This window comes from Lonchura striata, chromosome 5 (genome assembly GCF_046129695.1).
Source record: "Lonchura striata isolate bLonStr1 chromosome 5, bLonStr1.mat, whole genome shotgun sequence".
Classification (NCBI taxonomy): domain Eukaryota; kingdom Metazoa; phylum Chordata; class Aves; order Passeriformes; family Estrildidae; genus Lonchura; species Lonchura striata.
The window spans coordinates 56,726,264-56,752,978 of record NC_134607.1 but is presented as its reverse complement, the minus strand read 5'-3'; the positions used below and the strand labels follow the sequence as shown (position 1 = coordinate 56,752,978).

Genomic DNA, 26,715 nt, shown 5'->3' with positions numbered 1-26,715 from the left:
ATCCCTGGAACTACTAGCTTTACTTCCGATATTGCCATTTCACTGTGCCACCCTTTGCTCCAACAGTGGCACAGAAAGACATATTGTAGGACAATACCAGAGATCCTGAAGTACTGAAAAAAGAGCTCTTAAGTCAACAAATGAGAAGAGATAGGTGTGAATAGCTTCCCGGAGAAGACAGGCAGCATGTATGTACATAGAATGATAATGGGAATCCATGACTGATTTGGCTCAGGAATTGCTGAGCTGTAGGGCAGAGTGAACTCTTCATAGACCAGAAACAGACTCTGGCTACAGTCATCTTTTTGGCTGAGAAAGAATCAGAGCTCTTCATTGATGGGCTTCTCCTCAGATTTGTCTTCTTTCTAAAACACATTAGAGGCGTGAAATAAGTTTTGACATTACTTGGTTTCTCAGCATAGGGATAAAGAAAACAAAATAATTCAAATGCCTCCTTCTGCTGTCTATGCCACTGCCGTATCTCATTCCTGTCACACAAAACAAAGACCCTGTGCTACAGGAGGATGAATTTTGACAGAGAGAGAACTTATAACACTGCATGAACATGAAGATTTAATTGTGTCTCTCCCAGCAGAGATCACTGGTGGAGTCCTAAGGCCCTATCTGTACACTCTGTTCTGTAGTCTTCCTGATAGATTTAATTCCTATCCATGCCACTGGTCTCTCTGACCTGCTCTCATATGCTGCCATCTACCACCTCCCTTCTCAGCATCCAAAAGCACCCTTCAATTTGTCTCCCTAACTGCTGTTCCCAAAAGATAGATGCTTCACTGAGACCTTCATACAGCTGCAGAGATCAGTGAATTCTTCTTGCTGTAGACTAGAAGGCAGAAGTCACTGAAGAAAGAGGCTCTGCCCTAAATCTAATGTTTCTCTGATATTCAGATGAAAATGTACATGAAAGAGAAAGGAACAGGGTTAGGGAGGAGTTAAAGGAACTAAAGTAATCTTCTTCAAGAGCCTGGTAAACAACAACATCAGGACCCTCTTTACCTTTGGCATTCTTTGTAGGAAACGATTACAGAAGTCCTGTACACGCTCAGTGGAGATGTCACCCACAGTCAACACTTCGTGCTCATCATCCGGTGTGTGGAATATAGCCAGAGCTGGCAGCTGGGACTTCTTCAGTTGGAAGTACGACAATACTCGTTCATTGCTTTTCAAATTGCTGTCTAACAGGATAAAGAGAATCTGTGATGGAAATTGGAAAGAAAACATGAGAAAAAAAGAAGCTGAGACAGATAACAGATCCCCACACAGTGATCATATGAAGATTAACAGTGATATTTTTATAAAGAGTTTGAGAAAACCACCCATACTCTGTTAGGACAACCCTTTCCTTGGCCACTGTCTAGCAGCTCCATGCAGTAAATTTGTCTGTATTTTAGCAAGTCCAGACTTACACTACCAAACAAAATGTCTTCTTTCACTTTCTTTAATAATATATCTACAGAATGACAGGAAGGCAGTCACCACTTCTAGTCTCTTAACAGTTAGGGAAACAAGATGTCTTTTATCTTAACAGCAGATGTCAAAGAAGCTGAACCCTTTACTTGCATGTTATTTGGATAAGATGCTCACATCCTTGCAAGACCCAGTGTAAAAAGGGGCTTTGGTGTGGGAAGAATCAAATTCAATTGCAAGAATGCAAGAATGAAGTATAAGGCATCAGAAACTTGCAAGGATAAGAACATGAGAGTACCAAAACCAAAGGACATATTGAAGTGAGCAGAAATAAGGGTGCAAGGATTTGGGAAACAGAAGTTGTTGACAAGACACCAATGTCCATACAGCCCAGCTCAGTGAAACATTCAGACCTGAGGAGAGAAGCTCAACATGAATAAGCCAGGATGAGAATGACCTTCAGTGATTATTATAAAAATTAAGAAAGAAAATAAATATAGCAGTTAAACAATTTAATCAGTGATCTCATTAAATAGAATCCCTCAGCAGATGAGATCCAAGTCAATGAAAAAAACACCCAGCTAGCATGTGTAATTTTATCTTCTTTTTACCCTGTGTGATCTACTGGGCCTAGCATATTCAGTGTACCTATGGACAAGGCTATGGCTTCACTCACACAAGGAGTTTAAAAAAAAAGCAATGTAATGTGAAGATTATGTGCCCAGTTCCCAGGCTGTGACTCATGTTTTTCTTTCTTTTCAATGAAGAACACTCAAGTTAGTTCCAAACTTGTTTTCTTCTCTAAAAATAAACTTCATAAATACTGGATTTTTTACTTATTAATGGTCTATAAAAAACAAATATATCTGCAAACTTTCCTAGGCGACAGCCTATTGGGAAGGAGGGATAGGTAGGCTGCTGTAAGGTTTAACTTCAGTTTTATAGTGAAATACAGAAGAGGAACAGCACCCTCACTGGATATGTGATATTCACCATTTGTCATTTTTCTTCCAAAAGTCAACTGTGCCCCAAGAGCAAAAAGCTAGTGAGCAGACAGGTGGTGGGGTGCTTCTCCCAGAGCACTTAGTTCATCTTTTTGCAGGATAAAACACCAAGCTAGAAAACGGTCACATATTTAAGGTTCACAGGTCTAGGGACATGATCTGAGAGGCTTTCAGATGGAACAGCAGTATGCAATGTTTTAGGGCTCTCTTTTCAACTAGAAAGCTGGAAACAGAGGCCAGTGTTGGAGGGAAGCACTTTCAGAGGGTCAGTACAGTAAATGGTAGTGTGTTTTCATGGTGCATTCAACAGATTTTGGATTTCTCTATAAGAGATTGACTAGACAACAATATTTTTTTAATCAAATGTTAAAGAAGAAGTAATTAAAATTAAAACTAGTATTGTTGCATCACTTCCTATACAAAATCTCCACCACCTTTAAAACAGATGAATAGCATTTTAAAATAGTAATATGAATAAATGTTAGTCAATATTCTTCACCTCATCAAGCTTCTGGACTTTGCAAAACACTCAAAACTAAAAAGCTGTACATATTTTATCCATGAATACCAAGTAAGATTAAGAGTAAGAATAAAAGAGTAGAAGGTTGAGGTTTAGAACTCCAAATGCCTTCTTCCTCACAGGAACAAACAGAACTGCACAATCTGGCCCCTCAGCTAGAAAGACTGAGATATCATTGTCATTCAGGGTTACTGACTTGGATCTCTCTAATGACTCCCATGAGGCTCACAGAGCTACAGTGTGCCAAAGTACAGCAAAGTTTTCTTCTCTGCCTGTATTCAAGAAATACAGGAAAGAGAGCAATTGCATTTGGCCACTGCAGCTCAGAAGAAGATGACTTTATGCCTATGAGAATGGTGCATTCCTGGGAGGTCTGTGACATGGGATGCATCCTCCTTGGGAAGGGCCCACCACGCTCCCTATGCTGGCTGTGCTCCAGGAGTCCTGTGCTCTGTATGATATCAAAGTCATGCCCGTGAGGCAGAAGGTAAGATGTGCTGGCCAAGAGGCCACAGGCATTGGAAGCCTGATCTCCACAGCAGCTGAAAACCATGGAGGTTTCTCAGTTGTCACATTTCCATGACAAATGCCATCTTGTGGAACTAGAGGATTTAAGGAGGAATTTATTTTGTTTTGAGATTCCCAGTAAGCTCCAATCATAAAGACTGAACTCAGTAACCATGGAAAATTAGATTGACCATGAGGCAGAATTCACATTGCCTAACCTCTGCCATCCAGATCCTAGTCTTGTCTCAGCCAGTCATCTACATAACCTCTACAATAAACAGTGACAGGCACTTTATTCCACTTATTTTAGAAGGCAAGGAAGCATATGCCTGGCCTTCTCTTTTAGTGATGAAAAGAGCCTAAAACCTTTACTTAGATGACTTACCAAAGCAACAATTCACCATAAGCAAATCCCACTTACAATGGCAACTTTAATACCACTGCTAAAGATCAGTCAGTTCCATTCCAAACAGAAAGTTCACTTCCCATTTCATATCCTCCTGTAAAATAGCTGGTTGGGTGTTTTAAATTCTGATATTATTTACATGAATTCAGACATCTGCTGCTTCAGACAGTGAAGGATATCCTGAATGAATGAGAAACCCCTGACATTCTGTGCACTGTCACTTGCAATAAACCACCTTTCATAAATTTTGTATGCTGCTGCTGTCTTGGTGTCTTGACAACTTGCCTAGCCCAGTACTTTTAAGGACATCAAGTTTATGGTAGATACTGAGATATGGAATGATATTATTGCCCAGGGAATTAAAGGTAATTGAAAATATCACTGCAATGTTAGAAACCAATTTGCCATTGCTTAGTTTTTCCTCCAACAAAGACAAACAGAAAGGATGGTCAAGCCTTATATCCAGTGTTTGACTTGGAACTTCAGAGAGCTGCAGTTCACTCTTTTGTATAAGCAAAAAGATCAAATTCTGACATCTGAGTAATTTCTTACATCATAGTTCATCAAAGCAAAACAAAAACATCAGTCATTAACTTTTAAAAAAAGACTGCTATAAAGATATCTATTAAGTGAGATAAAAAGTCCGTATTTACAGGCTTTTCTGTTTATGGCTAAAAGAGGCAGCTCTAAATATTATCTCTCTGAGTTCTGGAGCCATCAGTGTCTGACAAGAAGAATAAAAATTGTACAAATTACTGTCTGCAAGAGAAAGGGCATAATCTTTTCATTTCTGTGGAAGAACTCCTGAAGGACACTAGGAGTTTCTCAGAATGCATTTCTAAATGGACCCACATCTAAATAAAAAGGGAGTTTACAAACATCCCTACCCAAATAATTTTAACATTGGAAACCAATTATGTCAGCTGCAACAAAAGCTGCTTTTATTACTCCCAACATCACCTTGTTGAGACTTCTGCAAACACCCATGAGTTACACCAGCTGTAATTATCATGTTATACTCTGATACTGTGGAAAGAAAACTGAATATAAGTATTCTAGTTTGGCTCAGCAATGCAAACCCGGACATCTCCTTTCCAGTAAATTTTCTTTCCTTGCCTGGATTTTTGGCAGTACTTTCTCAAATAAGCACATATTTGATTGAAGATCTAAGAAGACTGGTGGATTTACTCCTGCAGCTGCAGTGCTTGAACTCTGTTCACTGTTGTCCACCCACAACAGTTTCTCAAAGTGTGCTAGAAAACGACCATATTTCTTCCTATTGTTGTCAACTTCTTCTTTAATATCATCTACCATTTGCATTTTCCTCTCCAACATTTTACAATGCTTAGGTTCCACAGTAAAATCTAGAAAAATCTTGACTGCCTCCAGGCAGTCAGTCTTCTTCCAGGTGCAGTTCAGACTGTTTTCAAATGAAAGTCCTCACCATCCTGCCCCATGGATCCTCCAGCTGAAAATTTCAGCTGCCCATCAGGCAGAAATTAAAATATCATAAAACAGAGGTGAAAGGACCATAATACAGAAACTGGGAAGTGAATCACTTCCTAATAGTCCATTTAAAGTTGGACTCAAACATCTTAGAGGTGTTTTCCAATCTAAGTTATTTCACAATTCTATGATTTTTCTTCACTCTTTAGAGTTAGTCACTCAGCAGCAGCAGCAGCTCCTCTTCATCCCTCCATCCAAGCAACAGGTTTCTCTTTTCCCTCCCACTGGTGATGACAATGACAAGGACTGCTCTTCCATCAGCGTGCAACAGAGATGTGTGACAGGATCAATACCCCTTCCCCTGACTGGGATCCTTTTCAAGGCTCTGTTTGTGTTCTGCACTGGCTTGTAGAAATGCTGCAACACACACCAAGTATCCCCACTCTGTTCTGGCACTCTGCAGTCACTGTAGAGCAATGCTGGATGCAGTGGTACATGCTCACAGGGAGTCTGAACATCTCTGCACTGCACAGCAATGATTCCTTGCTCAAACCACTGGTAGCACTAACTTGTTTCACCACTGTTCAACAGGACAGGAATTATTCACTGGCAATCCTGAACAAAATTCAAGTCAAGAATCTTTCATTTATTCTCAGACTATCTGTGAGCCACTGGAAGGTAAAATCTAATCAATAATTATTTTGAAGCAAACCTCAATTAACTTGGTAGTTCCAACAACACATAACTTCACAAAGGAAAATTAGCTAGCAGAGATCTTCATGGCATTGTGCAGTGGCTGCCATTGATACCCAAACTAATTCAGGTCTTTCTATATGACAGAGCAATGGGGACGAACCTAAGTGGGCATGTCACTCTGCTTACTCCTTACTATCCAGACCTAAAATTCAAGCAGAGGGATCTTAGCTCTCTCCTGCTGCTTTCTAGGAGGGCAGCCCAAAACACAGTTTACTCCTCAGAGTGCCACTCCATCAGGAAAAATAACTTATTAGACTCTAGGTCACTTCATCTCTGTATCCTCAAGTACCACAGCAGTAAAGTGGAAATAATTAGTCAAATCCCCACATCTTTAATGTTTATATTTTACTCTGGCAAACTTGTTGACTGATTTAGTTGGAAACTTGCCTACGCAAATTTAAAAAAAAATAGATTTGGCTTGCTGAGAATTCATAAATTGTCTGAACTTCATTACAACATTTTATCCAATGTTTTGTAAAGTTTTTCTAGGAAAATTATAGCTATTTATTCAGATCTAGGCAAGTCACATGAAAACTAAATGCAGCTGCATCAGCAAAGGATAGTGATACTAAACAGCATTGTGTTAGAAGAAATAGCTGCTAGGTGGACATCTGTATCAGACTCTGCTCATGGAGAACAGTGGTAATGGTGTCACTTAAACACACATCTCAAAATAGATAAATGGAATTTTACAGATAAATGAGTTTGCTTTTGATTTTGATGCATAGTTTCTGCCTAGTCTCTTGCCAATGGTGAGGAAAGATGGAAAGGTTCCTGTAAAGTAGTCCTGCCATAAGCAAGTCTCAAGACTTCTGAGATTGCATGGTTCTGAGGTGGTCCCTGAATTCGAAGTTGAGGGTATATTTGATTTATAATCTGTTCCTTCAGTACCAAAACCAGATGCATGCAGATATTCTAGTTATCAGATTCCAAATCTTTCCAGCTCCACACTTCTCATAGAGGAAGACCTCTTTATGCCTCTCAGCTCATCCTTCCCCACTTCTGTGATATTCTGTCCCCTCCCATCTACCCTTCTCCCTTGCCACAAAGGCTTTCCTGTTGCTCCCAGTCCTCCTCTGCTTCCAAGTTCATTTCTCTGTTGCTTGGACAAAAATTCCACTGTAATCCAGTTGCTGGCAGGGAAGCAGACATCAGATGATTTACTATTTGGGGAGCTCTATTCCCAGAGGGATGAGATTCAGGCAAAATGTCTCTGAAACACCTCATCTATTTCATCACCTTAGTGTGGGAAATCTAAGCAATCAGTTTGCAGTGCCTTTAAAATAACCATTTCCAGAAGTGTATGGGTTAAGAAGCACTGACATTATTTGCTCTCTGGTCACTTATATAAGGCTCCTTGGCATTCTGCAGGCTGTAGATACAAATTCACCTCTCACATCAGTGGAGTGCAACTGTGGCCAGACTGAAGAGCAGCAGCTGTGTATCCTCTCCCAGTACAAGGGAACAAAACTGGATTAAAAGCAACAAAGTATGCGATGTTTCACCAGGAGAGCAGAGAGCGCCATACAGAGGGTATTTTCCCCGTGAGGTGGCAAACTGGCAAAAGGTGAACAGAACCAACCCATCCATTTAATTATCCAGATTATCCTCTTTTCCTGCTACTTGACCTTTGCTCTCATAATTCACAGAGGAGATTATTCCCTCCCCATTCATGGCAGAAACCACTGGATTTTTTCCTCCCTAACAGCCCCTCTTTCTTTGTTTGGACTTACCTTCCCCTTGTAGAGCTCTGCCACCGCCCGAAACTTGCGCATTCGCTCAGGGTGCTTTGGAGACATCTTGTCTGTGATCAGGAGGAGGTTAAACTGGAGTGAGCTCTGCATCACACCTATTGCTGTCTGCCCAGCACAGAGAGAGAAACACGGGCAAGGAGATTGAGAGTGCTCAGTTGGCATTAGATGCAGTGTCAGTGGGATATAAATCCACATGGCTCGGCTGTGGTTTCTTTGCAAATCAGCATCACAAGCAGGACAGATTTCTTTAAAGCAGGGGGGATCCAATCTGGGTTCTTTGCAAAAGCTCTTAAACTCCTGGCTTTGCTTATTTCCCAGACAAGAGTCTGAAGACCACAAAGGTCCATCTCTGGTCTTAAGATAGTTAGTGACTAAGCAAGAGGAGTAGGAGTATGGCAGAATACAGGATGCTGAAGACTAAAGGAAAGATGTGAAGGGCAAGGCCAGCAAACACTGAATATAAGGATGTCCTAAATTGCTGAGGTCCAGCACCTGTGTGAAATACAAGCAAGAACGTGGGAAGGATTTGTGGTGTCAAGGTTGGTGTTTGTCCTTGTTTTCTTTATTTAGTGTTATACTGTATGTAGGATGGGGATGAGTCTACATTTTCAGCAACCTGGTGGCCGGGACACTCCTGAGTGCTGAGGGTTAAAATTGTCTCTGCTGTCCCACAGTGAGAGAAGACCCTGGGCAAAGGCCAGGCGGGCACTACACAGTGGCCCTCTGTGAGGAATCAGAGCTGGCACTGCCCAAGAAGCCACAGCACCATCTCCATGAACTCACTCATTCCTCATCTCACTTCTTCTGTCTGCTTCCGGCAGGTCTGCAGCCTCTCCCTCAAATTAAACAGCAGTGGGGCCAGACCTGCTGCCTCCCTAGTGCCACCAAAACCACAGAGGCACAGACTGTGCAGCTCCCCGCCAGTGGGAGCAGAAGTTTCCACATGTTCCAGGAGTAACAAGGAAAGGTCAGGGAGTGCATGCTGGCAAGGACCATGAATAACAACAGAGCATCTAGCTTTTGGCAGATGGGGCTCTGCTGTTAGCTTAATGTTTATCAGATATTTTGTATCCCTTCACTTTTCTGATGGTGTGCAGCTGAGGCGGGGGACAGTAGAGGGGTTGCAAGCTAAGCTGGAAAATGTTAGAGGACCTCATGGGAGAGGATGAGGCTGAAGGTGAGGGTGAAGCCAGCCAGCACCAAGCCCCTTGACAAGGCTGGGATGAGAGCGGACAAGCGGGAGCAGTGGTTCCTCCAGCAGCTCCGCACAAAGGTGTGCTTGTCCACACAGCCTTGTGTAAGAGCAATCAGCAGGGCTGGATCACATCTGACTCTCCTGAAAAGCCCACAGGGTAAACATTGCCTAAAAGTTCCTAAAGTATGTGGGAGAAACAGTAAGGGCCCCAGAATGGGGAGAGAAACTCTTGGCAGCACTTGGTGCGAGCCATGTGACCCCATTATCTGCTGACCTGCAGCATTTTTGGATGCAAACAGCATATGCTGGGAATAAATATTTATGAAAAACCAAGCTACCTTAGGGAAGCTGGGAGGGCTTTGGGCCAGAGACTGCAAGAGGCACTGTTAAATGCAGCACCTCGATAGAGCTCCAGAGCATCTGGAAAAAAAAAACTTCAACAACATCTGTACTGACAATCAGGGTGGAGAGGACCAGCTGAACAGCTGAGGAATTCTCAGTCAGGGAGACAGCCTGGGTGCCTAACAGGACACCATGCAGTGAGAACCCAAAGCATCAACAGAAATGCTTAAAGAAGAGACATTGTCCCATGAATTGCAGAAGGACCTAATAGGGACTCCAAGGTTTCAGAAGGTCTGGGAAATTACAAAGATGAGAACATCATCCCTGCTGATGTGACTTGGGTATTTTTAAAGGGCTGTTAGGCCAGTAGAGCAGGATATAGCAGTCCCCAGCAATATTTTATGATTTCAAAATGTAATTTTCCCTTTTGAAGATGAAAAAACAAAAACATTTTTGTTGTTACAGAAAAAAAAACCCAAATTCTACCATATTTCACTGTGGGTAAAAAATCTTAAATTTCAAAACAAAATACTCTCCTACTGGTGGGTTGCAACTGAACTGACTGAATGCATCGGTTCTCTTAGATGATCCTTGAGTTTATCTTGAAAAGGTATAGCCCTGCAACACCTTGGACCATTCTTCTCTGGCACAAGCTGAGCCTGGTCAGCACTGTTGTAACTATCCAGAAGGCCACAAAATATCCCATCAGCAATGATACAATTTCAGCCTTGCAGGAACTGTGGCTTCTTAGACCTCCTGCCTCCACAGCAATGAGACCAGGGAACTGCTGAGATTTCAGAGGAACCTAAATCCTTGGTAAACCTCTACAGCAGAGAGGAGAGCTGGCACCCTACCACTGCCAGTCAGATGGGTGAGGTGATGAAGATGGCAAACATGGAAGCATTCTAAGCCTGATTTTGTGTGTGGTTTGTTTGTTTGGGTTTTTGTTTGGTTGGTTGGTTTGGTGGTGGTAGTTTTTGAACTCATGAATTCTGGAGGAACAATTTTACTTGGGAAGTTCCTAACCCACTCTTGAATATGCATCTGGGCTTACATCAAGCCCTATGTGCTGAGTGACACAGAAATCCTGCCTTCTGAGAGCAGTTTGAGCTTCCATGTTTCTCAAGGCTTGACAAAGACAGGGCATTCTGGCTGAGCTGGCTCTGCAGGCATGGTACAGTGTGGCAAATGTCTATGGGAGGAAGCAGCACTGCCTGCAGAGTAGTAAGAAATGGAGTTCTTTGGTCCCTCAGCATCCCAAATATAATGGAAAGCCAAAGGAACTGTGATGAGCCCCTTCCTCCCACCACACTTATACCCCAGCAAATCTACTTCCAGTCCAAGTGCGGAGCAGCAGTGAAGAGCTGTGTGGCTTCCTCAATCCCATCTACACCATTGCTCTGACCCTCGCATACATCTGGATATGCAAATTGGGGCCAGAGGATTCCATGTGAAGAAGGCCAAGCACAAGGGTGAGGACTGAAAGGAGTTGGTCATTACCACAGGGTTGTACTCTGTCACCAGACGGAGCTCATTCATCCGAACAAAGCGAGTCAGGTCCTTGGTATCAACCTCTCTGTTGTTCATATTCAGATCCCGCCGGTCACTGTCTACCTGAAGACAGGCAAAGACACCTACAGTCACAGCTGTCCTCTCCTCTCAGCACCTCCTCCAGAGGTACTGATTGCACTCACTCACAGAGACACCCAACCCCTGGGACACCACCATCCTCTCCCCACCACTACACAATCCCCACCTCTTCCCATCACCACTTCTGGAGGTCTAGAACCTACAGGAACAAGCCTGCACTTTGAGATAAGGATCTCCCAGCCTTCACCAGCCTCCCAAGGACAAGACAAACTCATGGTATAACAGAAATCTCTTAGGATTCCAGACATCCCTACACTACCAGCTCTTGATACACTGGAGACAGTGAGAATTATCTGACAAACTATTCTAGGCATTGTGGAGAGAGGTCATTAAATAGTCTAAGTCCTCACATCAATACTGGCTTTACATCCCTTTTAAAAATCTTCATCTGCTTATTCTGTTTCTTCTACAAGTAATAAACATTGGCATCGCCCAGTATGGAATTCCTGGAAACATTGTGCAAGCAGGAAATCTCTCCAATAAAAAGAGGATTTTTCTTCCAGTACAGCAGGAAAGGAAAAAAAAAGGAAAAAAAGAAAAACAATTAAGCCCAGCATATTTCAGCTTCAGAGGAAAATTCATCCTGCCACACATCTCCCTACACTTCATCCCCTCAAAATGATCTGATTTTATTGAGATTTTCATGACCTAATAAACAGAAAAAAAGCAGGCAACAACTGAATGATAGCAATGCACTAAAGTTTAAGGGCAGAGTTCCTGTACAGTACCACCACAGGATGTGACTGGGTTAAGCCATGGGAGCAGTGGTCTCTGACATGAAGTAGGATCAAAGTTTGGAATTTGAAAGCCATTGATACGCATGTTGAATTAGGTTCTTGGGGCTGAGGAGCAGTCCACATGCACACCCCAGATTTTATTCTCTGCATCTGGACAACCTCTGAAAGTTCTTGTGTTAGTTTTTCCAGTGGTGTGCAGACATCTAAAGTAATTTTTGCTCTTCTGTGGTCATTGGCAAGGTCTTTGATACCAGTCACCCGCCCTGTCTGACAACACAAGCTGGTGATTTTCAGACAGTGTGGCCTGATTAGTCTCACAGGTTTTCCTCCTGCATAAGATGAAAGGGCAGCTCTGCTCAAGTAAGTAAGATCCGGACAGTCTAACACCTGGGTAGGTGAGATCAGACAGGCCTTGAGAACCAATCTAAAGCAGCCTGGACTCTACAGAAAGTCTTCTCTTGGCTTTCATGGGTTTCTGGAAACCACTGACTTCCATTTGGGGATAATAACATCTTTAATCAGCACTCAACATTTATGTTTTTAAGAAAATAAGGCTGGAAAATAGCCTGAATTTAATAGTTGAAGCTCTAGTCAAAATGTCTTTATCACTCCATATAATTAGGTTGTTAGCATCTGTTAACTATGTTCTTTTTAGGTATATCAGGATTCCTTACTCGAGTAAATTGTTTTCTTTCCCCTATATACAAAGAAGTCTCACCAGTGGATACAGTCCCTCCTACTGCTGTAATTATGGTTTAAATTTCTAAGCATTGTGTTTCATACACTGCAAAGGCAAAGAAAAAATTTAATGTATGCCTCTGATTCACTTCTATCCTGGTGACGCATTTTGTATCCTTCAAATGAGTATTTGATTCCAAGTTCCTGTATCCGTTCTTTTAAAATTCCTTTTTATCTCTGACCTCTTACTCCTACACATTATACAGCACAGAATAAAAGAAAAAATAATGTGTCTGATAATTTAAGAAAAACTGACAATCAGACAAGTGAATTGTCAGCCATATTTTAACCTGACTAATGTATTCTTGGCTGGGTTTTTTTCCATATTAAAGAAGAGTTCAGTTGCAAAAGCTTGACTCCAAACAAAGAATATTCAATATAATACAAATTCCAACAATCCAAACAATTTATTTTATCAAACTCTCTCCCAGTGCAGTCATTCTCACTATCTGCCACAGTGCAAAAACAAAGGATCTTTTCAATATTTTTGGAAGAAAACCACAATGACTAAGAACCAAAATTGAAATGGGTGTTGCTTCAAATTGCAACATCTAGCAAATAAAAGGTTAAATAAAAGGACCTGCCTAACTATTGCTCACTCTTAGATCATTCTTTTTTAATTATTTGGACAATATCAGTGGTAAACATGGTGCAGGAAATGATGAGGGGGAAAAAGAGAACAAACTGTCCAATCTTTGTACAAGGTGGATCTAGAACTTGGCCAAGCTGCCATATTTAGTTTCCTTAGAACATGTGGTGTGTACCCATTTCTCCCCACCTCAAGAACTTAGAGGTCTGGTGTCACAACACGTCACTGGCTTTTAGGACATCTTGTGCTGCCTGGGGCCCTGGTCTTCTTCAGACGCACCTACCTCTGCAGTTTCCAACTGCCATGCTTGTGCGAGAAGGAACAACGTGGGGAAATTGATGTAACCAGTAGAATACTTGCTCTTAGCTTTTCTTGGTACTTTTGCAGCAAGTACATGGCTCTTCCCATCATCATCTCCTTAAATTTCAGCACATATAGCTACATTGAGGCTACATTGAGCTACCTGCACTTAGAGCTTAGATCAAAGAGATATGATCTAGCACAGCATCCATCCCTAAGAAACTCACAAGCAAGATTTCTAATGCCTAAAGCATCTTTAGGAAATGAGGCTGCAAACCACAGTGTAGGTTGGTACAGTAGCTCTAAACTGCAGAGACCTAGTCTGGATGTGTCTTCTGTCATGAGGGAAAAGTTTTGTACCCTAGGAGACGGCTTTGCCTGCCTGAAGTGACACTTGCCAAGTTTTGGTATCAAGCCTGCTGTGTTGATCCATTGTGACATGAACTCTAGACGCTTTTCATGTGTCTCAGGACCCTTTCCAAAACCACAGAAACCTCATCCAAGTTAATGCCAAGCTCCAGGCAGATCATGTAGAAACACAGGCTCGCCGCGGGCCCACGCACCGTGCGGAACAGCGCGACCGTGTTCTCCGCGGCGCCGTAGTGGGACAGCACGGCGGCGCTGCTGCTGAGGCCGAAGGGCACCTCCGGGACCTGTCCGGCCGCCAGGCGAAACTTCTCCGCTTCGGGGCTCTGCGGGTCCTGCGGGGCAGAGGAGGGAGGTGAGGGGGCAAGCGGATGAGAGGCCGAGCCTGAACGGGGCCCCGGCGGCCGCCCGGGCGCGGATACGGACACGGGCATGGATACCGGCACCGGCACCGGCGGCACGGGCACCGGCACGGGCACGGATACCGGCACCGGCACCGGCACCGGCACCGGCACCGGCGGCACGGGCACGGGCACGGGCACGGATACCGGCACCGGCACCGGCGGCACGGGCACGGGCACGGGCACGGATACCGGCACCGGCACCGGCACCGGCGGCACGGGCACGGGCACGGGCACGGATACCGGCACCGGCACCGGCACCGGCACCGGCACCGGCACCGGCACGGGCGGCACGGGCACCGGCACGGGCACGGATACCGGCACCGGCACGGGCGGCACGGGCGCGACACCTGCCGGCCGCTCGGTCCCGCCGGAGCGGCCGCCGCCGCCGCCTCCCGCGCGGGCGGGCTGCTCCGGGATCCCGGAACCCGCCAGGATGGTGCTGAGCCCCTGGGCACTCATCAGAACATAGGTGTAATATGTGCATACATGTATGTGCGTGTGTATGTAAGTGTGTGTTTATAAAATATATACATATATATAAACGTTGCCATTTTTATGCTAACATTGATTCTAGAGTCAGGGGGGTGCAATTTTGAACGCCTTATATTATCAGTACGGTGGCTCCTTTTAAAAGGATATCTTAGGTAAGTCTTGTAAAAAGTAGCTAATTCAGGTACATCGAAGGTGAGAAATGTGCAATTTCTCATATTTTGAGGTCCATTCTCTTTCTTGCAGAGAGCATTAACTACTACTATCCTTTGCCTGTATTAATGCCTTTCTTGCTGTTCCCATTCTTAACTTTTTACTGATGTATTTTTGATACATCTATTCATTGGATATAAATTCTCAAGACATGGTCTCTGCTTGGAAATTGGTTTGTTTTTCTTTTTAGTTTGAACGGTCAGCTCAGCTGTTTGTGAGCCCAGAGAGAATGGAAAACAAAATTCTTTGTTCATTCCAAAGAAAAACATCTCTCATGACCTGTTTTGGAAATGCCAGCACATCAACATTGCTCTGGTGAGAGTGCTAAAGCCTAGGGTGGTAATAATCTCGCTGAGTTTTGGAGCATTCCTGGGAAACCTGGGGTTTAATCAGGCTGAGCATGGCTCTTTCTCAGAGACACGCGGGGTTTCTGGAGCAGTGTGCTCTGTTTCCATCACGGCATGCTGCTCCCAGTCAGGGACGCCGTGCTCATTATACAGGAAGTTTGCCGAGCCACATACTGCAGTGAACTGAAAGGCTGTAGCAGAGAAATAATTTACGGTGAGCAGAGAACATGGGCTTTTATTTGGATGAATATCCTTTCAGGCCTAGAGCCAAGCCTTCATGGCACACATACATCTTCATCTACTGTTAAATGCAGCCCGGTTATGCTTCAGGCACTGAATGCCCGAGATGTGGCTGGCTACTGCCTCGTGCTCCTGGCAGCTGGGGCTGCTCGGCAGCAGCCTCCTGTCTGGCTCTGAAGAATGCAGTCCTGCAGAGGGAGGTCACTGTGGCACAAGACAAAAGGAGCCGTGTCCCTGCTCAGCTCAGGAGGAGGCTCTGGGTACAGCTCTGCTGCAAGCCCAGCCAGCTACCCTGGGGAAGGAGGCGTCTCAGCACTTTCATTCTGCGTCTGCATATTGCCTGGCTGCTTTGCACAGCTTTATCGCTGCAAGAGCAGCCCCCAAGGAGCTCCTATTGCCTGCAGGCAGCAAAGTCGAGGCGGCTGGTGCTCTGTGATCAGTGCTTACAAGGCCTCCGGGGCATAAGCCTTCTGCACTCACAGACTGGTTGATGCTCGCACTGCAAAGGCAGCACCATCGGTCCTCACTCTGTGGTGGGCTGTGAGATGTCCTTGCCCTGTACCAAGAGCATGACGCCCTCCCTAGACTGCCCTCCAGCCCCAGGCACAGGGCAGAAGGAGGAAGGTGCTTGCAGAAGGACCGGTTTTTGAAAGTCTGAATCCTTCTCTGACATGAGGTAGTGTGTGGACAGCAGAAAACTAGAACAGAGGTCAAAAAAAACATGGAAAAAGGTGCAACTTGGGGACTTTAAAGTAATAAGGATCCTGTTAAACACGCTTCTGTTTTACAGTGCTGCTGTAGCTGAATAAATATATTCCTTTTATTTTCTAAGGAAAAATACTCATGCTATTTGGGGGGGGGGGGGGGGTGGTAAGGGACTCAAATCTGTCACTCATTTTTGAATTCAGTGGAATTTAGATAAAAAGAGACAGATCTCAAGGGTATCTACACTGAGAAACAAAGAAGTGAAACAGAGACCATGCCTACATCCTCCCTACAAAGAGTCTGCAGCCTGAGCCCAAACCCTCTCTGACTTCAGTGGACCTGCACTATCACTCCCTGAGACTTGGCTTCCTCATCCCTATCACACAGGCAGTGCCGTACTCTGCCTTTGCTGACTACAGCATGCACTGACGTTTCCATTCACCCCTCATCAACACTGTTTCTCTACCATGCACGTTTCTTTGTTTCTTCCCTTGCAGCATTTCCTTCTCTTCTGCTCCAGGGCTCCTACAACCTCCTTCATCTTCATCCCTTGCTCTATCTCCTTTTCCATGCACAGACCAAAATCCCTGTGCTTTCTCTGTGTCCCATCACCTAATCCCTCCACATGCCTGTCACAGCCCCAGCATCTTTTGGGACAACTGCTGCTTTGGTTTATTTTACACCACATCCAGCCTCATGCTCATATAAGAGTGGGATAGAACTCAAAACTGGCAGAGGGGAGGTGCTGTGAACAAACCTGGAAAAATCCAATGACTGCCACCTCTGCACCACTGATGAAGGCTTCAGCATCTGGGATCTTGTTTAACAGGATGGGTTTGTCTGTGGCGCTGGCTGTGCCTGCAGAGCAAAGGCCAGGTTTGGGCAGAGTGTACACAACGACCAGCTCAAAGAGGATCCCCCCAACACACACACACAAGCATCCCGACCCTACAAGCTCACCCACATACCTCTCTTGCAAGTTCAACACATTTGTGCAGCATACCTTGGATAAGGAGGACTCCCAGATTTTCCCCAAGGCAGGAAAAAGCTCACTTACTGTGGGACGCAGAGTCACTCCCTTCAGCACACCCTGCTGGGGAGCATCTGGTAAGCAGGATAACAAAGAGACACGGGAAGACAGATGTGCCCATGGTACCAGCTTGCCTTCTCCTCACCATGCCACCCTGCTCTGGTCCTCTCCTCGGCGAGAGACACGTCAGCTGCTGTGGGGACCCACAACCTTCCTGGGGTGGTGGGAAGGGAGCAGCTGGCCCAGAGCAAAGCCTTCAGCTCCTGAGATAACTGCCTGGCTGGAGAAAGCCCCTCCCTGCCGTGCAGGAATCGGCCTTGGAGAGCTGCACCAACACCGCCGTGGTGTGTCCTCACCCACAGCACTGGACTTCGCAGCTGCCCTGCACCTTTGTGACCAGACACCCCAGCTAGGTTAAGAACATCCCTCTCCAGGTGCTGGATTCCAGAGGCTGATGTTCCCTTGTGCTTGGCCAGCAGGCTAGTCACGAGGACATGCAACTCTTACATTAGCTCTGGGGAACAGCTGCTATGGTAAGTGCTAAACATGAGAGGGGTATGTTATAGCTCCCTGGCTGATTCAGCTGCCATCTGGGAGAGGTGGGGGCTGTCTACCCCTGGAGTCTACCCCCATCACAGGCCAGACTTTGGGCTTCAAAGGATTAATGGAATCCCTGAAGGAAACTGTTCTGAAATAATTTGCTTATAGAGTAAGGCTGCTGCTTTGAAGGAGGAGGGCTATTTCCCTGCTGAAATACACTCATAAGCCTTCCCATACTGCATTCTTCACACACACATCACTGAGAAACATGCTCTAGAAAAGAATGTGACACTCATGCAGAAAAGAAGAAAGAAACTGGTTTTATTCTCAGACACTGAAGTCTTGTTACGACATCTAGCTGCATTCCCCCTGACTGGCTTTGCCTGCACAAGGATGGATTTTAACAGGGTAGGGCACCAGATACAGACCAGGAGACCATTGTAAGTAACTCTTTACAATGAGTCAGAGCACATGGCAAGTGTAATTCAAGATAGGGATTTTCCAAGGACCAGTCCACCCCTGCCAGGTGATCTTGTTTCCTCAAAAAGGCACTTCCAGGACTGGAGTTGGTATGGAAGAGTTGGGGACAACAGGAGGAAGTACTGGGGGAGAGGGAGAGAGATGTTTCCCAATTTAACCCATTATGGTGTCATGATGGGGTGGTGGTGAGAACTGTTGGGTTGTTTTCAGTGTATCAGAAGAAGCAGCAAAGGCCTGGAGATTGGTGCAGGAGGCAAGGGGATGGGGGAAGGCAAACTGGGTGAACTCATTCTGTCCATTCCTTCTTGATGGACAGGTTCCACTCCCAGGTGAGATGGTCGTGCTTGTCATCATCCGTGAAGAAGGATTTGTTGTGATAGGTGCCTCGAGCCAGCATACCCTTAGGAGCCTCTTCAATAGGCGTCAGGAACTCGTACTCCTCTGGCCGCGGCCCATAGCTGCCAACCATGAACGTGGCTTTGTCCACTAGGAGAAAATAATCCACAGGGAATAAGCCCCTCAGATGGGGAGTGATAAGGGAGAGAGGAAGCCATGAGTAAAAGAGCAGAAAGGAGATGGGGGGAAAAGGAACAGCCCGTGTCAGCAAAGGAGAGGAAAAATCAGTGGATTAGTGAAGCATAAGGACAGCTGGAAGGATAACACAGATGGGCAGGCAACTCATTTTGTACACTCTCACATGCATGCACTTGTCCTGGTTTGAGACAAATTTGAGAGAAAACAGAACATTTTGGCTACTAAAAGGGCATGAGTACACCCAGTATATGGCTCAAGATCTACTTTGACTTCCCACTACTTCTCCTTCCTGGTGAGAAGATACCAGTTACGTGTGCTGAACAGGATGCTGAAGCCTCAGAGGTGGTTGCACAAAAATGCATGTGGGGGGTGTGTGTGCATAATGGGGCTTTCTCTGCCTTGTCCAAGAGCAGCACTGAGGAGAACCCACAGGCAAATACAGGGCCCTGCACACAATGGAAGTTTCATAGAGCAGGTCTGAATTTCACCAAGTACTTCTGAAGAGCTTTCAGAGGGTGGGAAGCTCCACACAGGCTGAGCCACTGCACAGCAGGTGGAGGGGAAGAGAAGAGCTCTGTATGGAGAGGCAATCTGTGGCAAGCACTGTCCAGGCAGAGTCTCTGTGGACTTCACTGCTGCAGACAGGGGTGTAGCATACAGATATCAGAGCTGGCTTATACTGAGCTCACACAAAACAAGAAACCACGGTCCTGGGTGAAGCAGGCTTACACATTCTGCTGAGAAGCCACCTCCTGAGTGTTAGCCCAGGGTGGGACTTGGCACCAAGGGAGCCTGTGTCCCAGTCCAGGCCTGCAGGAACACTTGTTCCAGAAGAGGGAACACACAGGTAGGAGCAGTGTTGTGCATGGCATGCAGGGCTCTTACTCACCCTTCACCCCTGTCCGGTAGGTGTGCTGCACATATTTCAGTCCTGACACAATGTCCCTGTTTACCTGCAGGAAGCAACCAGAAGTGTCAAGAGAAGAGTTTTGGTTCTGTATCTGTTGATTTTCCCCCTCCTTAGGGACATACCCATCTTGGCTCCCTACCCAAGGGAGCCTCAGCACAGGGCACATCGTACAAGTCCCTAAAACATCTTCTCCATAGGTACCCAAAGACCTTTAGCATCCTCTGTGCATCTCCTGCACTTCCCCATCCTTTGCTCAACCTTGAAGCTGACTGGAGCACATCAGTAAGGTTCTCAGGACATGCTGATGAGGAGAAAGAAAAGTGAAGCAGGGAGTTCCTGTTTAATAATTTTCATACTGATAACAATACATGGGTGACTAGAGTCATCCCTTCAGCCCCAATGGGTCGGCAGCTTCCAGGTGTCCTCTAAGCTCCATGGGGAGCTGGCAAGTTTCTTCTCAAAAGACAGAGGGAGAGTTTTCATAATCTTTTCTCAAATCTCCCATGGATAGCTTGAATGTATCCACTGCTGCTCCCCTCCAGCACACACTGCCATCCCACAGTGTACACTACTCAATCTGAAAACAAGATGGACAGATCCTTTTACATACCAGGGTAGAATTCACACAGTATAAGCCTTACAAGCCATGGAACTGAGGGAAGGAATTAGAATAATTTGTCTGGTTTCAGGTATCTCTGGTCAACAAGGCACAAATACAGATGGAAATATTTCACAGCACAAAAGAGAGCTGGAGGTGTCTCAGGGGAGAGCATTTGGGGACATTCTTCTCTGAGACAGCAAGCCTCAGAGAAGAAGGGAAATCCGCCCTACAGAACCCACAGTATTAACACCTTCCCTCATCTGTCTCAGGAGAATTATCTTTCTTCCTTTTTTGCCTTCTCTTCCAAGCCCTGCTTTGAAGCAAGCACTTGCAGAGATGATCGGTTCAGTGCTGGATGCCACACTGCAGGATGGTCAAGTTTCATTTTCAGCTGTAAACAGAAGAAATGGCTGACACACTGATTAATGGGAGTGAGGGAGATATGAGCCCATTTAGGTGTATCACGACCTGAAGAATTCAGGTATCTTCAGCCAAATGCTACAATATTTCATTTTTTTTTTAATGTGTACATGAAGCCCAGTATTACTGGCTTCATACATAGCCATTCTCTCTTCTCTTCTCTTCTCTTCTCTTCTCTTCTCTTCTCTTCTCTTCTCTTCTCTTCTCTCTTCTCTTTTTTCTCCCTGTTCATTTCCACTTAATGTGAAGTAAAGATTTTTCAGTGGCTAAAAAGCAAAACCAAACTCAGCCAAAACTACCCATCTGGCTTTTAAAACACTTGTTGTTTATCAGTGTGAGCAAACAGAAACCAACTTCCTCCAAGGGGTGAACAAGCAGAAGTGATTTCCTGGAGATACTTCATCCCTTGTTGGGTAGAACAACACCTGAAGGTAGGGGAGCTTTGCAAGCATTCAGCTTTTGGGAAGGCATTCTGTCTGGCTCTAGTTATCTGATAGACTGACTGCCACTGACTGGCCTTAGCAACTGATAAGAAGCAACTGGAAGGAAAACAACTCACTCTGAAGTGGATCTTAACTCTGTATTCCACCCCTTCCTTTAATACGAAGGTCTCTTTCTTGAGTGCTTCGAGGTCACCTGCAAGAAGAGAATCAAGCTGTCAGCTAGGGATGTCACAGCCAGGAGAGACCAGGCACTGAGGGGAAGATGGGGGTGGGGCTGCTGTCAGAGATGAGCATCCCTTCAAAGGAGGACACCTGTAAAATGAGTACAGAGGCATCTGTGTAAGATCGTGTTGTGTGACCAAATACACAGAAATTCCTGGGTGTTCGTATGTATCTGTGCCCACAGAAGATAATGCCTCAACAAACACAGGTCTAAGTACATATACACAAAGATGTTTATGCACAGACTTGTTGCTGAGCATTCGCAGGAGTGTGTGTAAGCTCCATCCATGCCCAAGCCTGGCTTGGGTGAGAGGAGTGTGTTCCACAGCTCCTGCCCATCCTGGAAGGTTGCCTGGGCCCCGCAGGGCTCTGTGTGGTTTTGGGCAAACAGGAAGCCTCTCTGCCTCTCCAGGCCCAGCTTCCTCTCTCTGCAGAAAAGCCCTTATAAGGTTCTCTCCCCGTGCCCCCAGGAGCCGGAACTGCAGTATTGCTCGATTCTGAAGTTTCAATACAGCCTGTTACCCAAATGCATGCACATCCCTTTTGCTCATGAAGTGTCATTGAAAGGAAGCAAGCAGAGATGGTTAAGAGAAACCCAGGAGCTCCTAGAGCAGTCTAGATGAAGGAAAAACTCTCAGTATTTTCCTCTGTTACATCTCCTTCTTTTTTATTCATATATGTATACCTTAAAATAAGAAACAAAGCTAAGATGACTTCAGAATTCCTCTAAAACCCACTGTAGCATCCCAAGGACAAACTCTCTTTTAACTTGGAGCATGCCAGGGCTTTTGCTTGTTCCCCTCTGTGGCCAAGGGCAGAGCCTGTGCCTACCTGTAAGGTCCATAGTGATTGGTCCTGGAGCGGAGTCACATACCAGAGTGAGTCGGGTGACCACCACATTGGGAGCTGTTGGGTCTGCAGGTAGGAAAAGTCAGGGGGAAGCTGTCAGCTTGCAAAATCAAATGCAATCAGAGGGGAATGACACTGAAGAAACAGGGATGCCGTGCCACACAGAAACTGCATTTCATGAAACACCCAGTAATGCCAGGCTTCCTTAGCACAACAGGACCACATGTCTACCCAGACCTTCCACATGGATCCCTCTGGCCTTCATCAGAATACCTAGAGGTGGTATTTCCACTGCAGAAAATTTCCTTCTTAGAATCCTTCTGAGCAACAAGACCACCTTTCAGCATAGGCTGATCCCTTCATAACCCCCAAAACTCCTCTGAGACTGACACATCTCCCACAAGTCCTTTTCTGATGCCAGCACTCTCCAGTAATCTTCCTAATTCCCAACACTCAGAGCATCTTCTGTGCTTCCTTTATCTGCAGCTTTCCACCTGCCCATCCCCAGTGCTCCAGCACAAGCAGTGTATGTCCCTGGCCAAAGAAGGTCCATCTTCTTTGAAGCAACAGCACACTGTTGCAGCACATCTCCCCAGTCCCTCCCTATCAGTGTTCCCCAGCCTACCTACTACCACAGGTCCATCTCCCAGCAGGGACTTCTTGTACTTAGCGAGGCTTTCATCATCCTTGTCCAACTCTTGCAGCTCCTGCAGTGTTTTCTGGGGAGGAGGTTTGTAATTGAGCTTCCCATCCAGCTCATCATCATCATCCTCCACATGAGGTTCTTGCGTCTTCTCAGTCATGGTCACTTGGTCTGGGTGACAGAGGAGGGGGCAGTCAGTGAGATTGCTGTGGATTGGGAGTATGGGGGCACTCACTCTGAGCACAGTGTGGCCCAATGCCCCTGACAGGCAGGCACGCACCCAGTGCCAAAGGCCGAAGGCAGCGGGATTCCTACAGGCAAATGGCGACGGTGATCGGCTGCAATCCAGACACTGCTGTGCTGATACTCTGGCTCAAACACAATCCCCCTCTACCCCCGCTCCTCTCTCCCTGCAGGCACCACGCGCACACGCAGACCTACTCCATTCTTCCCTCCCAGGGAGGAGGTGCAGGAGCAGAGGCTGAAACCAGAGTGATTTACAGCCACTCTGCAGCGCAGTTGCGGCCGGCAACCCTGCAATTACAAGCCATCGCACAAGGCTTCAGTGCTCGCCGGCTGTCTCGCACAAAGAGCCGCTGCCACACACCAGAGCACAGGGAAACACGAATAAAGCCAAGGACAGATGTTTCGTTCACCCTCTCCTAATGGGTTAAAAGCCACATTTCACAGAAAGATCGAACACCTGACAGCCACTTCCTTAGATTAGCAAGTCAGCTGAAGCTCTCAAGGAAGCGGGCAACATAGCCTGTCTGCTGGCATTCCGTGTGCTCCCACTAACAGCTCACTGCAGGCGCCCACCAGGACTCCTTCCCACTGAGGAAGGAAGCGTGATGGTGACCCCAGAAGAGCCAGGCCTAACCGTGCTGCTCCAGTGGTGCTCTTGGGGCGGAGAGGCAGGAGAGCCGAGCCGCAGTCAGCAGTGCTGGGTCACGCACCGCTGAATGGCACCAGGGCAGCAAAACTGCTTGGGTGGCATCCCAAATGGAAGCCTGAGCAGGGAAATAGCAACCAATGGGCAGCCAGAGCATGGGGTGGGGGAACAGGGGACAGGCAGGAGAGGTAAGCAATGATGTGCCAGGTGCCCCTTAGTCAGCTGCCCGCCTCGAGGAGGCAGCCATATGGTCCTAGCCACCTTCACACTCTTCAGAGAAAGGCTGAATAACAGAGCAGTGTCCTGGTACAGTGGCAATTGTCACAAATGGCCAAGCCATTCCTTGTTCTTTGGCAGCAAGACGATTTGGTCAAGCTACACAGATCATTCAGTTCATCTTCACTTATACTTCTTTGAGACTGTCTCTACTAAAAAGTCCCCTTTTGCTTGCTTATTTGCAATTTTCCAAACAAACCATTTGTCTTTTTCTGCAGCTGTGGCCTTAACATTTGTCCCTGCTCCCAAAAGTTAAACTGGGAGCTAATGGGATAGTTTTTTTTCATTTATTAAAATAGAAAAGAAACACACACACCAAAAAAAAAGAATTAAAAAAGAAAGAACAACTGTTTAAGGTGAATCATCAAGTGGCGTCATGCAACTCTGACTAGTATGTAGACCTCTCAGAGCAATTCCAGTCCAGGGAAGAAAAATAATCAAGGAGTGGTACATTGGCATGCTGCAAAGGGACAGAGTAGAACTGACCAGCACACAAACAAGAAGATTCAGTCAAGTATTCTAACTGAACATAGCCATTGCAAGACGACTTTGCAATTTTGTGGTGAATGAGGAACTAGTACAGAATGGGCAGATGGGAAATAAAAGGGAATCTCAACCCAAACAAATAGGAAAAAAACCAGGTCCCAGCAGCTGAATAACCCTGGCTCATGCCCAGCTCTAGGAGTCTGAAGTACCCAAATACCATAGGAAAGGCCCTTGAGCTTGTCCTCACAAGAAAGGAAACCAAAAGCTTCCTCCTGAAAGCAGCAATTACACATGCCCCACCACTCTGTGGCAGAGTCCCCTTCAAAAGCCTCACAATCCCCTCAGTGCCATTCCACAGGAGGAGGCTGTGATTAGCCGACAGCCACTGCCAAGTCTTGCCTTCCACTTGGGCTCGAGCTGCAGGTCTGAGCACTGACCTGAGCTCTCTCACAATACCAGGCTGCATCTGCTGCCAATGCAAGCATAGACCACAGCTGCCTGCCCGCCCCCAGCCTCCCATGTCCACTTCTTGCAGTTTAGCACAGGAGATGAAAAGAGGCATCTCTGCCCACATGCAGAGAAAAGGCAGAGTCAGGAGTGGACCAGCTGGCTGCTCCTCATCCCTCAGACCTTCCCTTTGCACCACACATGCCGCAGAGACCGTCCCTGCCAGCCTGTGGGGGTGGCTCACTTGAGGGGGAATGCTTTTAGGTTCTGAAAACCACCCAGAAAGGTGGACAGACAACCTGCCATGCCAATAGTGAGATCCTGCAGGGAACAAGACCAGCCAGGCTGTCTGGGATGAACAACCTCTGGCTCACAGGCGCCTCAGGATGGCACCGATCAGATCAAGTTCTGGCATTTTTCCCCAAGCCAAGGACCTGATGCTGCCTTCCTGCCAAATTCCAAGGCAGGTGGTGACCAAGAGGAAAGCTCCCATCTCAGCAGCTCCTGCCCCTGCTTGCTGGTGCCCACTGCAAGCTGAGACACATTCCTGAACTCAGGCACCACTGCTTCCCCAGAGACACCATGTTGCTGTTGGGGTTCCTGAGTTTCTGTGCCACTGTCCAGGCCAAAGGCTAATACTGAGTCCCCCATTCAGACCAAGAGCCTCACTAAAATGAGAAAATTAACCCTACATTGCTCTAGCCCACAGTCCTGTGTCACCTGCACCCCTGAGGCCTGGCAGTACCCATGAAACAGCAGGGAGGGGGCAAGGGCAGGGTTAGGGATCCCTGTTAGAGAGATGGCTGCAGGAGGCAAACAAGGAATCGTGCCTTGGCGAGAGGTGCGAGTCTCGCAGCTGGGTTCTGCCTGCGCCGTGGATAGACAGCTGCCCTCGCACCTGCAGCGGGAGGGGGCAGTGACAAGGTGGAGGGTAGGCACCTCCTCGCCCCCCCCATGCCTTCACGGGGCACAAAAAGGGCTGTCGGAGGGGCAGCATTTTACCTGCCCTCCGACTGTTCATCACTCCTCCAAACCAACCCCTGGCCGGGGGCTTATCTCCAGGAAGCGGGTTTAGCAGGGAGGAAGTAATTTTCCGCGAGGGGGAGAAACACACCGCACTCAGCAGCGCCCCCAGCCCTGGCCTCCCCATGCCGAGCCCCGGGGTGCGGGGACACAAGGGTGGCCCATTGCCCGGGTAGCACGCCGCAGGGATGCACCCGCCGCCAGCCGGGCACCGCGGGGCCCTCTTCCCTTCCTTCCCCTGCCCTCCGCCCCAGCGCAGCGCGGAGCCCGACTTCCCCCGGGGCGCAGGCAGGCTCTGCCCGTCTCCCCGGGCAGGAGCGGGCACCGGCGGCCGCGGAGCGAAGGCGCGGAGCTGCGCGGCGGCAGCGCGGAGCGAGCCGGGGCGCGCCCGCTCCGCTCTCCTGCCCGGCTGCGCCCGCACTCACCGGCGGAGCGGCGCTGCGGCCGGGGTCCTCCTCTGCTGTCAGCGCTCAGCCTCAGCTTTGGCAGTTGGAGCAGGAAGGAAGTTGGTGAAGAGAGGAGAAAAAAAAAAAATAACACTCACACGCAGCGAAAAAAAAAGAAAGAGCGGCGGCAGCAGCCCACCCGCAGAGGAAGCCCTGCGCGGTCCCGCATGCTGCGGCGCTCCGCCGCCTGCCCCGCTTTGTCTGCGCCCGCCCGGCGCCGCGCTGCGCTCTTTTTGCGCAGAGGGGCACAGGGCTTTGTCTGCGAAGCTGAGCCCGGCCAGGGACGCGGGAGTGCTCGCCGTGCGCGGCTTCGGGCTGCTGTGCCTGGGAGCGAGGGGGG

General features: G+C 47.1%; 2 protein-coding genes across 2 annotated transcripts; both read right to left on the bottom strand.

The window, feature by feature from the left end:
* Positions 1–320: 320 nt before the first annotated feature.
* Positions 321–17,794, bottom strand: ERP27 (endoplasmic reticulum protein 27). The gene is made up of 7 exons (XM_031503696.2): positions 17,191–17,794; positions 16,891–16,991; positions 13,933–14,070; positions 10,856–10,969; positions 7,798–7,923; positions 1,015–1,212; positions 321–365 (listed from the first exon to the last, which is right to left on the bottom strand). Exons 1-7 carry the CDS (start codon positions 17,309–17,311, stop codon positions 321–323), a joined length of 843 nt encoding a protein of 280 aa, XP_031359556.1. The 5' UTR covers positions 17,312–17,794.
* A 402-nt stretch (positions 17,795–18,196) lies between these two features.
* Positions 18,197–26,456, bottom strand: ARHGDIB (Rho GDP dissociation inhibitor beta). Its single transcript, XM_021552748.3, has 6 exons — positions 26,355–26,456; positions 22,788–22,976; positions 22,145–22,228; positions 21,208–21,284; positions 19,607–19,670; positions 18,197–18,669 (listed from the first exon to the last, which is right to left on the bottom strand). The coding sequence occupies exons 2-6, from the start codon at positions 22,963–22,965 to the stop codon at positions 18,470–18,472; spliced, it is 603 nt and encodes a 200-aa protein (XP_021408423.2). The 5' UTR covers positions 22,966–22,976; positions 26,355–26,456; the 3' UTR covers positions 18,197–18,469.
* Positions 26,457–26,715: the final 259 nt, after the last annotated feature.